We start from the raw sequence: 12,181 nt of genomic DNA on the forward strand, positions 1-12,181 counted from the left end.
TTCACCAGGTTTTACGTACCAAACCAAAAGAAAAATCTGTGTCTCTGTTTCTGATCGACTCCATTGAGAGTGCGTGACCCCGAGCTGACCTTGTCGTTCGCAGGTCACGCTGCTGTCGTTCCTGGTGGACATCGAAGTCACCTTCCTGGACTACATCAAAGGAGGGTATGTCAGTGACTCGGCCTCCGTCGAACCCCACGCTGAGACGTGGGTGGGGGGGGGGGGGGGTGTTGTGGTCTTTTTAATGGGAACTGACATGCTGAGTGTGCTGGTCCGTGTCTGGATAATAACCCCGTCACCAGCGCCAAAGATAATGACGCCTCCATGTGAGTGAATGGGGAGCGAGGCAGAAGCAAACATTTGCATGTGAGAGAGAGAAACTGACAGATGGGCTGACCCGAAGTCAAGTACACAGGGAACGGAGTCTCAAGTGTGTGGCAGTGCGTGCATGTGTGTGTGTGTGTGTGTTCTATGTGTAAACGGGATAGTGTTGCGGTGTCGGTGTGTTTGCACGTTGTGTACATATGTTAGGAGGGTTTGCTGTGTGCAGCCAGGCGTGGTGTTAACGCTCACCTGGAGTCGGCCTTCATTAGACTCACAGAGGGGGACACTGTCAAGAGAAAGACGTGTGTGTTACATGCATACATACGCGTGTGTGTGCGTACCCTTACTGTCCTCCTGATGCCCTTGTAAGTGTGTTTTCCAGGTGTCACACAAAGACTGCTCCCTTTTTTAGAAGTTGATCTCAAAAAGTTTTTTTGCTCCAAAAATGCTGTTGCTGATGACGATACGTCACTTGTTTTACAGCCCCTTCAGGTTTACATAGTTAGAAACCCTTAATCTCCCCCCTCCCCCCTCCCTCTAAAGTGGCAGTAATGAAATCCTGAGGTGGAGACAGGACTCATAGGTCTCATTATCTGGAAGTGTTTTGGATTTAACGGAGATTTCTTGAGTTCAACTGATCCAGCGGACCTGGAAATGTGAAATCTTTGGAGGTGGTGCAGTCTGACTTCATTCTGCTGCTTGTTTCTGACTCAAAACAAGTTTTAAAGGTGTAACTTGTAAGATTTAAAGTTGACATTACTATTTTTGTTTTGGTGGCTCATTGTGCTGTACAGCGTGTCCTCAGTCCAGCCGTCACTGCTTCAGTAGCTTTGGTGTTTACTTTTTGATCTCTTGGTTTAGTTTGTTCTTTCTGTTATTTTTAGAGTTCTTTGTGAAGTTGTTTACATTGCAGCTGGCAGCAGGTCAGTAAATTGAATCGGAATGCAGATCCAGTGCAACAAGCAGAGGTTCACTGATCATCAAGAAAATGTGTTCAAGCTGTAATTATTACGTACATGTTTCTCTTTCACACTGGTTCACAGAAGAAAAAAAAAATCACAACTTATAACATCAGTGGAAACAAATTAATGAGATGAAGGCAGCCTTCGTTTCCGATAGAGAAAGCTGAGGACCTCCAGCATCGGATCAGAATCAGACATCATTCAGGAGTGGACACTGCTGCACCGACTCAGAAACACTTGAACACAGGAAACTATGTAAAAGTTTTGGTATTTCCTTCCATCCAGACCATGTCCAGATGCTCAGCTGCTCCCTCTGTGGTGAAAAAACTTCTCAAGAAATCAACATCAAAGAGAAATCGATTGAAATGTGATTGCTTGGATTCCAGGTTCAAAGTTTCAGCACATAACACAATTTTATACTATATCAATCATATGAAGGATGCAGAAAGAAGAAGAATCTTATTTTCTGCCCCTTTTTACTGCACCGTTCACCGATGACAATCACTTAGGTTTTCTTTATGACATCCTTTTTTTATATTACTATGACCACCCCAACCTTTTGTTTTAGCACTGTTAAGTTCAAATAATGTTACTTTAAACCCTTTATATTTGATTCTTAATATCTTTGTATTGAATGAATGTATTGACTCATTTATATATCAAATATGTGAGACTCTTTGTTCTTTTTTTGACTCCAGTTATGTGTCTGTGGCATTATTTCCTGCTGCAGAATAAACTACAGCGAAACAAGAGTTCACCTCGATTTTATGAGACACAAATCCTGAAGAAATGAAGTCTCATCTGCGCAGAGACGTATTGATGAAATGTGGCAGACATCCTGAAAATGAGGACAAAAAAAGAAAAAGCTGCAAGTTGCAAAAAGAAGTTGAGAATTGATTGAATTTTGAGATTTAAAAAAAAAATCTCAGAAACATCAGTTAGAAGAAGGCAGTGGATTTGTACTATGTAATTTAACAATCTAAGGGTCATTGCACAAGTACATTTAAATGTGCATGAGTGCATTTCAGCTTTTTCAAAGGCAAATACTCCAGAGGGAAAATCTAACTGGGGGCTCATCAGCGTATTTTCGGGGCATAATCAGAGTCCTGCCTCCCACTCCCAGTGAGAACAAGGTGTGCTGACACCTCGTGCATTGTTATTATGTGGGCGGATTTACTCGGCTGAAGAGAAAGAAGCTGCTTTTATTCCAACGAAAGCGAATCTGCTTGTGCATAAAGCGAAAGCAGCAGCTGTGATCATCTGAGAAGTGGGACTGGCAGCTTTAGAGCATATTAACTTTGACTGTGGCAGCTCAACAGGATCATGGAAGGAAAGTTACATAATGTGTGATGACTTTAGATCTTGACTGGTCTTCGTCTCAGAATCGGTTCATAATAACCACTGCGACACATCGGGAGCAAACAGGTCTGTGTGCCTGCAAGAGTTATTGCTGATATTCGCTGAAATATTAGTAGTGATGCTGATTCCAGCCAAAAATAAAAAATGTGTCTGGATCTGAAACTCGTAAGGACACCTTGAAATCCGGATCCGTTTACAGTGCAAGCCAAAACGCAAAACCTTTGCTGCACGACAGACGCAAGCAGATGGACGATAACAGCAGCAGCAGCCTGCAGAGTGTCAGGAGTCTATATTCTCCTGGAAATTGGGAGTTTTACAGTTGAGAGTGTTCCCAGAATTGCAGTCCAACTGTCCGTGAATTCGCCGTTGTTAATATTTATGATGTACTGTTCTCTGCATGCATGTGTGTGTGGTTTCAGTACATAACAACCGATAACCAATTCATGACCTGTCAGGTTATCGACGGAAATGTATGTATGTACGCATTCGTGCATATTTGCATGCTGCACACGGAAATGGTGTAGTTATAACCACCGTGTTTCTGCCGTTTCTATATAAATGCAAAGCTTTTCTGAGACAAAAATGCAAAAACTATGCAGTTCCGCTTGTTATTGCGTTAATGGAGCTGCATTTTACTGAGTCACACACAGGAAAGAGAAAAGTGTCTCCGTTTGCTGTTTCTGATCCCTGACTTTTCCTTCCCTTCCATTTGTAACCCACTGAATGAATTGCTCTGCCGGTAAGAACACAGATCGATGAGCCATCGATTGGAGGGCCATTAAGGGGACAAGTTGCGCGGTCCTGATTAATACACGGCTTTGTGTATTCATTTAAAGTAAAATGAACAGTTGTGTCCAGTGTGTGTGGATGGGACGGTGCGTGCTCGCTCCACGTGCCTCCTGCCGCTCACCGCTAATGGAGGAAGCCGTCATTAAGTCTCCGGACCGACACGGCCGTATTCCCTGCTGCACTGCAAGTCAGAGAGCACTTTAAAACTTTCAAGAGGATTTCTGTCTCTCTCTTTCTCTCTCTCTCTCTCTCGCTGCTATTTTTTTTTTTTTTCTTTTTGCCGTGCTTTGGGAGTGTTAGCAAGGTGCTCTTACACACTCGTGTGGCTAAATGAAGTGCCAAGTGCTGTCTCACCGTTTCAAACCGAAATGGCGCACTTGCACTTTCTCCGCCGGCGTAATGGACGGGCGGTGTATTTAGGCGCAGGCAAACCGGCGAGCACGTCTTGGTGGGCCTTGTGTTCATTTTCGCTGAAATCCTGTGTGTGTGTGTGTGTGTGTGTGTGTGTGTGTGTGTGTGTGTGTGTGTGTGTGTGTGTGTGTGTGTGTGTGTGTGTGTGTGTGTGTGTGTGTGTGTGTGTGTGTGTGTGTGTTTCGCTCTCCTCGGACTGCATCTCCCCTCCCCGCAGCTCTCTTATCTCATGACTGACGGCTCCTTTCGCAGCTTCAGCCCAATCAGCTAATTGTTCATTTTGGCCTAATTACAAACTGGATCTGCTGGCAGCGTTTAGCATAAATGACTGATCCGAGGGAGCTCCATCTCAATCCCGAGCAGCGCCGCTCTCATTCTTCTCTCCCGCCTTGATAAAGCATTAGTGCCACCCATGAATTTCTACAAAGCCGCTCCTTCGTCTGACAATGAAGATAAAATGAGGAATTGTTGGCTATATCTTTCATTTGAGGTCGCATCTTTGAAGGCAGGCCTGCCACTCACGGTGACAGATATTGTTCGCCCATGTTTTGGTTTGTGAATCGGGTATTGAAGCCGGAATAGAAGCTGTTCTGGTTGTATTCTCGTCTAACTGAGAGGTTATCATTAGTTAGAGGATCAGACAATCAGAGCTGCGAGTGGGGAAAAAAAATGATGATAAATAAGAGCCAGATATTTCACCGTGGTGGATAAACGCAGCTGCTGAACCTTGATAGGGTCAACAGGGATGCTGTGTTTTTCTTGAATGAACTGATTGTAAATGAAAGTTCCGGTTTGGTAGTAAAAATAAAATAAAAATGCAATCCAGTAGTTTTTGCACGAAATGTGTCCTCTCCTCTAAACAGATGGGCGCTCTCCGACCAGCAACATCTGTTTGCATATCATCAGGAGAGGTCACGTCGCCACGACCTCCGCTGCTGTTTTTAGGCCACTCAGTGCGCTCATGCATGCACGGCTCCCACCGGCACTCAGATATGACATAAAAAAGTACTTTTACATTTTCTTCAGGTGGGGAAGGTTGGGGGGTGGGGGGGGTTCAACCTTCTCCACTGACATAAGCAGCTGTGCATCAGTCCCGTCCGGCTGCTAAAATGATCAGGTGAAATGTGTTTATTGGTGACTCTAAAGCCGCAACAGTATTTGGAAAAAGATGCACGCTTGCTCAGTGTGCCAGAGAGCTAATTTCAGCGTTGCATACACCCCCCCTCCTTACCCCGCCCCCTGCTGTGCAGCTCCTCGCTGATTCACTGGGGGCTTTACCAGTTGGGGAAGGTCAGTGACTGACAGAAGACTTGCATCAAGTGAGGCTTTTCCCCTTCCGGTGAAGCTCTGCAGACACACACTACACACCACAGCAGTTATTACTCACTCTGTTGTTTCTCTTCATCACAGAAGGGCTGACAGAGCCGTTTATCCACATAATGAAGGCGTTGTGAGAAATGTGTCACTTTCAATATGCTCACGTTAAAAAAGGACAAAGGCGCAGCGCACGTTGCGCATACGGCGCCGAGAAATGGCCACTTAGAAGATTACACAGTTGCTGTGCAGTCGCAGGGAAAGCAAAAGTGAACGGGTATTGTTAATGTACAATTAAAGCACTTAGCGAAACATTAGTCACTGGAGCTTCCCAGCAGTGCGGCTGCTGAAGGGCGGGCCTCCTCATGGCAGCACTAACGGAACAAATGGACCAAAACTGGACTAAAGAAAAAAAAAAAAAAAGCAAACTGTAATTTTGACCCGCCAGTGTCAACCACTGAGCTCTGATGTGAGGAGGGGAGTAGCTGTTCGTAAGAAAAAAAAAAGTTTGGGAGAAGTTTCCCACCGCCTTCAGGGCACCCAACGATAAAGGCTGTTTGTCTTTTTAAAGCAGGCTCAGTTCACATCTGTTCTCCCGGCGCCGCACCGGAGGAATGTGATTGTGTTGTTTAAAGCCCCGCTGCCGGTGGAAAAGCCTTATCATGCCAGGCAGAAAACTCTGCTGCCCTCCTGGTTCGACCCTGGTCTGTAGTGACGCCGCTGTGGTGCTGGATCCATTAGTGTGTAGCTGAAAGGCACAGTGTCACTTTTTTGAAAATATCACATATAAAGTTTTTTTTAATTTTTTTTTGCTAAAACTTTGGAAAAATTGAGCATCACACATGTTTTTACAGATCCATTTGCATTCTTCTTAGAATGTCAAGTTCATCTAAATTACCATTCCAGCGTTGAAATGGATTTGTGATGAGAGAGCTGGATTAATCCTGCTTCGGATAACTGAAGTGTTACGATTCAATGAGGAAACTGAATTTTTGCTCTTGATTAACATGAAAATAAAAAGAGAAAATGACTTTCATCAAACGTGGCTGTTTCTACTACAGTAATGATAATTTTCTTTTAAAAACGTATTAAAATGCGTCCTAAATCCATTAACGTTCTCTCGATTTTAGCTCAAATTCAAGTCCAAGTGTCAAAATATTAAGGGCAATTTTCGGCCAGAAACTTTTTTCCCTTTGGAGAAGTCGTGCAGGTAGGTGATGAATATGACAGGCCCACAGTCAAAACTGTTCAACAGTCAGACTGCAGAGGTTTTGATCATGCAGATCAATACCGGTGACTCAACTATTGCAGCACCGTGGTGAAAAGTATTCAGTCTATATCTCCCATTTTTGGAGCTCATCTTCTGTTTTTGTCAGAATTCGTGGACTGTCTGTTTGCCTCCTCCTCAGACTCACCTTGTTTTTCTGGCCACAGAAACTCCAGTTAGTCTTGGAAAACTTAGTGCGTGTGTGACAGAGAGGGATCGGGGAGGGCGAGGAGAAAGAGGGCATGCATAATTTAGGCTGCTGGGCTGAAGCTCGGCGTGGTGAGCTGGACCAGAAATCGCTCGCTCTGTGCCCCCTTGTCCTTGCAGCTGTCCTCTCAAACTGCTGCCTAAGTCATTTTCAGGTTTTCGTTCAGTTTGGAGAATAGATATTTAGAAACTTTTTTTTTTTTTTAAATCCGGCCAGGGCGACACGCAGGGAATGCAAACCCCTGGCTAACTGAAGCCATTAGGGGAAGCTTTCTCTCAGGGATTCTGGGGCTTCGTCCCACTTGGCCCTAGACGCCCAGAGGGCATTTCTCTGCCTGTGCCTCACCGATCTCACCTGTTTCCCTTCAGTGCCGAGAGGCTTCACAGTGAGTCACTCCCAAATGGCCAAGCTATTCATTTTAGCCTAAAAAATCAGGATTTATACAGTGTATGTTTTCTCTTTTTAATTGGATGTTTTGTAAAAAAAAAATATATATATATATATATATCCATGAGGAATCTCTCCTGCTCTGACTCTTTATCGCTGCACAATAATATTTGTCACAGGCATATAACTCCTAGAGGGACTTTTTTCCCCGCAGGAGGCAATCTGCCTGCTTATTGCCTCTTCTGGAGGCTCAGAATCAAGCTCTAATGTTTAGTTTGGTGGTAGCAGAGTGGAAAACAGCTTCTCTTTGAAAGTCTCATTTTTCATGTTTATCTTTGGAAGAAATGCGACGCAGTTTGAATAAACGTATATCTGTTTTGTTTTGTTTTTTTTTAATCTGACAGTTTCGACTCCGGCCCTGTTTGAACTGACATTTTCAAGCTTTAAACTTTGCATATTGGCTGCAAAATCCAGGGTTTTCTTATTGCAACAGTGAGCAGTTTGGACATAAACATCACTTCTCCAACAATGTGTAGTTTTACTACACCAGACACTCGGCCTACATCATGAATCTGCCAGTATACCTGCATGCCGGCGCCGCTGCACACCTGAGGCACTCTTTTGCTTTTTCATCACTTTTAAAACCCAGAAAAGCCTGAATCGTACGGGCTGATCGATAAACGTGTCTTATCAGCTGCCCCCTCCGGACAGTACGGCCACTGCGATCCACGTCAAGGTGACAGAGACGATGAGCTGCCGGCTCTCTGACACGGTGTGTGTGTGAGGCTTTGCTGTGTGTGTGCGTGGCGAGGACCGGTGTGAAGACGCGGTGACAGGCCTGCAGAGCGTGTCCCGCTCCTGCGGGTTAACGAGTCGAGAAGTGTCTTGATAGGGAGAGACGAGCCTCCCTCTCACGCTGGGCGCTTCGCTGTGTGTTGTTTGTCTCTTGTTTTGTTCCGTCTGTGTCTGATCGCGCTTATTTTTCGTGTCATTTTTTTTTTTTTTTGTCCTTTCTCATCTGTCTGCCGCACATTTCAGAGAGAAAGTCGAGAAAGTAGTTTAAATCTGCAAGTTTGCTCACAGTACTCCAGACTTTCCTCTCTGGCTTTTCCCTCTGCACCACTGTGTGTTTAATGTTTGTGTTTTTCACAGAAATTTTCCAACTCCCAGACAAACGGCGAGGCAGTTTATTTCAGATTGCAACAACACAAACACTCTCAAAACCCCCAGACGGTGATTCAGCGATTTTTCATGAAAGATTTCTCTGCTTTTGTTTCCCAAGGACCCAGATTAACTTCACCGTGGCCATTGATTTCACCGCTTCCAACGGTGAGCTATCTTTTACACCCAAACACACACACACACACACACGCACGCTTCTTTCATGTGCCGACTAAAGTGCGCCCAAAAGCCAAGAGAGCAGTTTCTCAAATTTTATGTAGATGGGGAATCAAGTGTTTCCTAATGGGCCTCTCCATCACACCTGAACACGCCGCGATGGCTGTGATTAAGGAGTGTGTCTCCCCCGGAGCTCAGCTCCAGCAGGACAGGCGGCGACAATCGAGCCAAATCCTATTAGATCAAATGAGGGCTCTCAGGCAGCGGATGTAAAAACATGTCTGAGGTTTGAAGTGCGCCTGATCTGTCACCGGAATCCTTCCACCTTCTGGGCTGCGGCGGCGGATAAAGAGATGAAAGAGTCAGACGGAGGGAGATCAGCCGAAGCTTTACAACTTCATATTAACATTACATGAGGGTAATTAGCAGCTAATTTAGATCTGCTTCGGCTGGGTTTAGGTAATCAAGATCTGGAGACGTATTAGGCGGGTCTTCGGAAAGCGCTTACTGCTTTGTTGAACCATGAAATATTCAGCAGAATTGATTGCAGTTAGTTTGCATTTCACCAAAAGTTTTCAAGAAGTAAATTCTCAAACTAATTGGGAACAGTCGAAATAATAGAGGCGCGCGCTCTGTCCCCAACAGGTAACCCAGCCCAGCCCACCTCTCTCCACTACATGAGCCCCTACCAGCTGAACGCCTACGCCATGGCCCTGAAGGCGGTGGGGGAGATCATTCAGGACTACGACAGCGACAAGATGTTCCCCGCTCTGGGCTTCGGAGCCAGACTGCCGCCTGATGGACGGGTGTCCCACGAGTTTGCTTTGGTGAGAATTCTAAAAGAAGAAACTAAGAAATGAACTTAATTTACTTGTAATTGTTGACCTGATGCATAAGTGCTGTTGAGTACTGTTGAACGAATCTGACATTCCTGCTCTCCTCTTTCAGAACGGGAACCCCCAGAACCCGTACTGCACAGGGATCGAGGGCGTGATGGAGGCGTACTACCAGAGTCTGAAGTCCGTTCAACTCCACGGACCCACCAACTTCTCCCCCGTCATCAACCACGTGGCCAGGTGCGACTGAACAATTCCAAAGACCTAATCCTCCCAAAGTGCCAAATATTACACTTTTTTTTTCACCCTCATTTTTAATTCGAGAGCCTGCAGTTTTGCACATTTGTGTACTTGCTGTACTTGCCGCGTACATAATGAAACCGAAAATTATGCATGAAAGAACCGACACGCTCAACGTGCGTTCTCGGGTTTTCCGTAATGAGCGCTCCGAGTCGGGAAGTCAGCAGGTAGCGAGCGAGTTTGGCTGAAAGTCGGGAGACAAATAACAAATTTGGGAAGCAAACAGGAGCGACCTGATGTTTGCATGTGTGGCTTAATGTATGATGCAGTGAAGCGGAGTTCACACATAATGCTGGCAGTGTTTACTCCAGTCAAAAAAAACAAAAAACAATCTCTCTATTTTTTCCTCTGACCTCTTGCATCAATAAGACATTTTAACAGAGGACTGCTGTTCATTTTCTCTAATTCATTCATTCTCTCTAAACGCTGGAAGTCATGTGAAAATGGCAGAAGAGCAGCCGTCTCAAAAATACCGGCAGCAGCTCGTCTGTCTTTCCCATTCTAATGCTCGCTGTGAAATTCAGCAGCTCATCTCCACCATTTCTTCCAAGTTCACCTCAAAAAGTTTGTTTGCCACCTCTGTTCATTACTGATAAGGTAATTTCATAAATTATATAGACAGACTGTTCAACAAGTGTACCTTTTATATGTTTTCCATATTGTATATTTTCACATAGCTGTGGTGAACGTCCTGGCTCACTAATTAACATGTTAACTACTTTTCATCCCTACAAAGATGTGTGAAAACGCCACAGGGACTCTATAGAGTTGCTTTATTTTCACACACTGAGGTTTGCTGGGATTAAGCAGACGTTTTATGTTAATTAATGAGCCTGACGTGTGGGCGGTCAGGGGGATTTTGATAACTTCACAGGCTCGTTTTTTTTTTTTTTTTTTCCCCCCTCTATTGTCTCCAGTCGCTGTTCAAAACTAAGCTATAGTCACTTCCACAGCTTTTTATTTTAAATGAGAATGAGATAGGCTGTTTTTGTGGTCAGTGTTATTCATCCAGACAAACAAGAATTAAATGATAATTTAAATCCAAATGGAAGGATGGAAGGTATTCACATAAATATGAAACTTCAGCTTCTTCTTTCTGTCTCCTCCACTTTACTGCTCATCTCTACTATTTCTCACATGGACCTTAGTAATTATTAGCTTCTCCTCCTCCCTGCTTCATCTCTCCAGTTGCGTTGCTGCAGCCGCCGACAGTGAGACACTCTTTAAGTATCAGCTATCGCTGTCAGGGAGGAGACAGGCGCACACGCATCCAACCTCTCAGTGCGAAAAGGTGCAGATTAGCAGCAGCGCAAGCAAACGCAATATTCCTGGCGTGTAAATATCTGTAGCAGGCGGTTGCAGTGGAAGGTCACAGTCGGCACCACAGCAAAAGCTGCCGAAGATCTACAAGTCGCTGCTCATCACCGGTGTGAGGGAGTTTGTCTGGAAGCTTTGAGGGTGCTGGGTTAAAACTTTGGAAGCCCGGTCCTCGTGTTTGACACCGAAGACGACGTGTTTTTGTTTTACGCCACATGACTCAGACAAGAATCACCAAAACCCGAAGCACATATCAATAATTTCTTCTTTCCGTGCAGGTATGCAGCGTCAGTGAAGGACGGCTCTCAGTACTTTGTGCTTCTCATCATCACGGACGGCGTCATCTCCGACATGGCCCAGACCAAGGAGTCCATCGTCAACGTAAGGACGGAAATCACTAAAAGTGTGACGGATGGTGTTTTCGTGTTTATTAAAATTAATCCAGCCGCAAGCCAGTGTGCTGCGCTCAAGGCCACCAAAACAATTCTGCCTTTACATTTGTCTGTTCTTTGTTTGCAGCAAATGAGTGAAAAGCTGAGTGTGTCAGTATCGTCAGCTAATGGCTGAACTGTATTTAGAGACATAATCTAAAAGAAAAAATCCACAAAATAAATCTCAGAAGATGCATAAACAGGAGAACTCAAAGCTCAACAATCAAACACTTGATTTTGACCTTATGTCTTTTTACTCGTCTCCATAGATCCTCCTTCCCTGCAGCGTAAGCGGGAATGAGATGTGAAGGGGCAGCCTTCCCTACCGCTATTTTCCCAGTGTTTGCAGTGCAGCTTTCACTTTTGACAGCGTGTTATTCACCCCGGTTCCTTCCTCTCCATCACTGTCAAGTCACGGCGGGATCCGGAGGGAAGCCGGAGTGCTGCGCTGAATTCAAACCGAGCGAACGGCAGCCATATTTGAGAAACCAGGGCCTGGAAGTCAGCAAATTTAAAAAGTAGAAGTGTTTTTAGCAGAGCGGTTCAAGAGGGAAACGAAGGTGGCTGACATGATAGGAAATAGAAAGAGAAGAAGCCGTGAGCAGTGTTGAGACCTAAAGAAGACCTTTACTGAAGGAGGGGAGTGGGAATAAATGAGATGTTTTGATAAGATCATCCATCTCCCAGCTGCCTGTGGTCAAAACATTACTCACACGCACGCACACACACACACACACACACCGGCACTCCTTTTCCAACGGGCACTCTGTGTCACTTGCACATGCCCACACAACACGAGCGCATGTCGTTTGGAAGCTGCCGGGGAGTTGGAGCCGCGCTGTTGATTCTCTCCTCTCTAATATTATTGACTGTCATGTCTCAGCCCACGCAGCGCTCCGGGAGGCGCTGTGGAGCACGCACACGCACATACACACAGA

The 12,181-nt window shown here is 45.2% G+C and overlaps 1 protein-coding gene across 2 annotated transcripts in view; it reads left to right on the top strand.

The window, feature by feature from the left end:
- Positions 1-12,181, top strand: part of LOC115403906 (copine-8) — a 75,671-nt gene that overhangs the window by 47,624 nt on the left and 15,866 nt on the right. For both annotated transcript variants that reach the window (XM_030112937.1, XM_030112936.1), the window contains exons 13-17: positions 104-165; positions 8,304-8,350; positions 9,005-9,186; positions 9,308-9,435; positions 11,091-11,193. In XM_030112937.1, the coding sequence (XP_029968797.1) occupies positions 104-165; positions 8,304-8,350; positions 9,005-9,186; positions 9,308-9,435; positions 11,091-11,193 (522 nt within the window). The remainder of the gene's footprint in view (positions 1-103; positions 166-8,303; positions 8,351-9,004; positions 9,187-9,307; positions 9,436-11,090; positions 11,194-12,181) is intronic.

The sequence above is a fragment of the Salarias fasciatus genome, chromosome 17, assembly GCF_902148845.1.
Source record: "Salarias fasciatus chromosome 17, fSalaFa1.1, whole genome shotgun sequence".
Lineage (NCBI taxonomy): Eukaryota > Metazoa > Chordata > Actinopteri > Blenniiformes > Blenniidae > Salarias > Salarias fasciatus.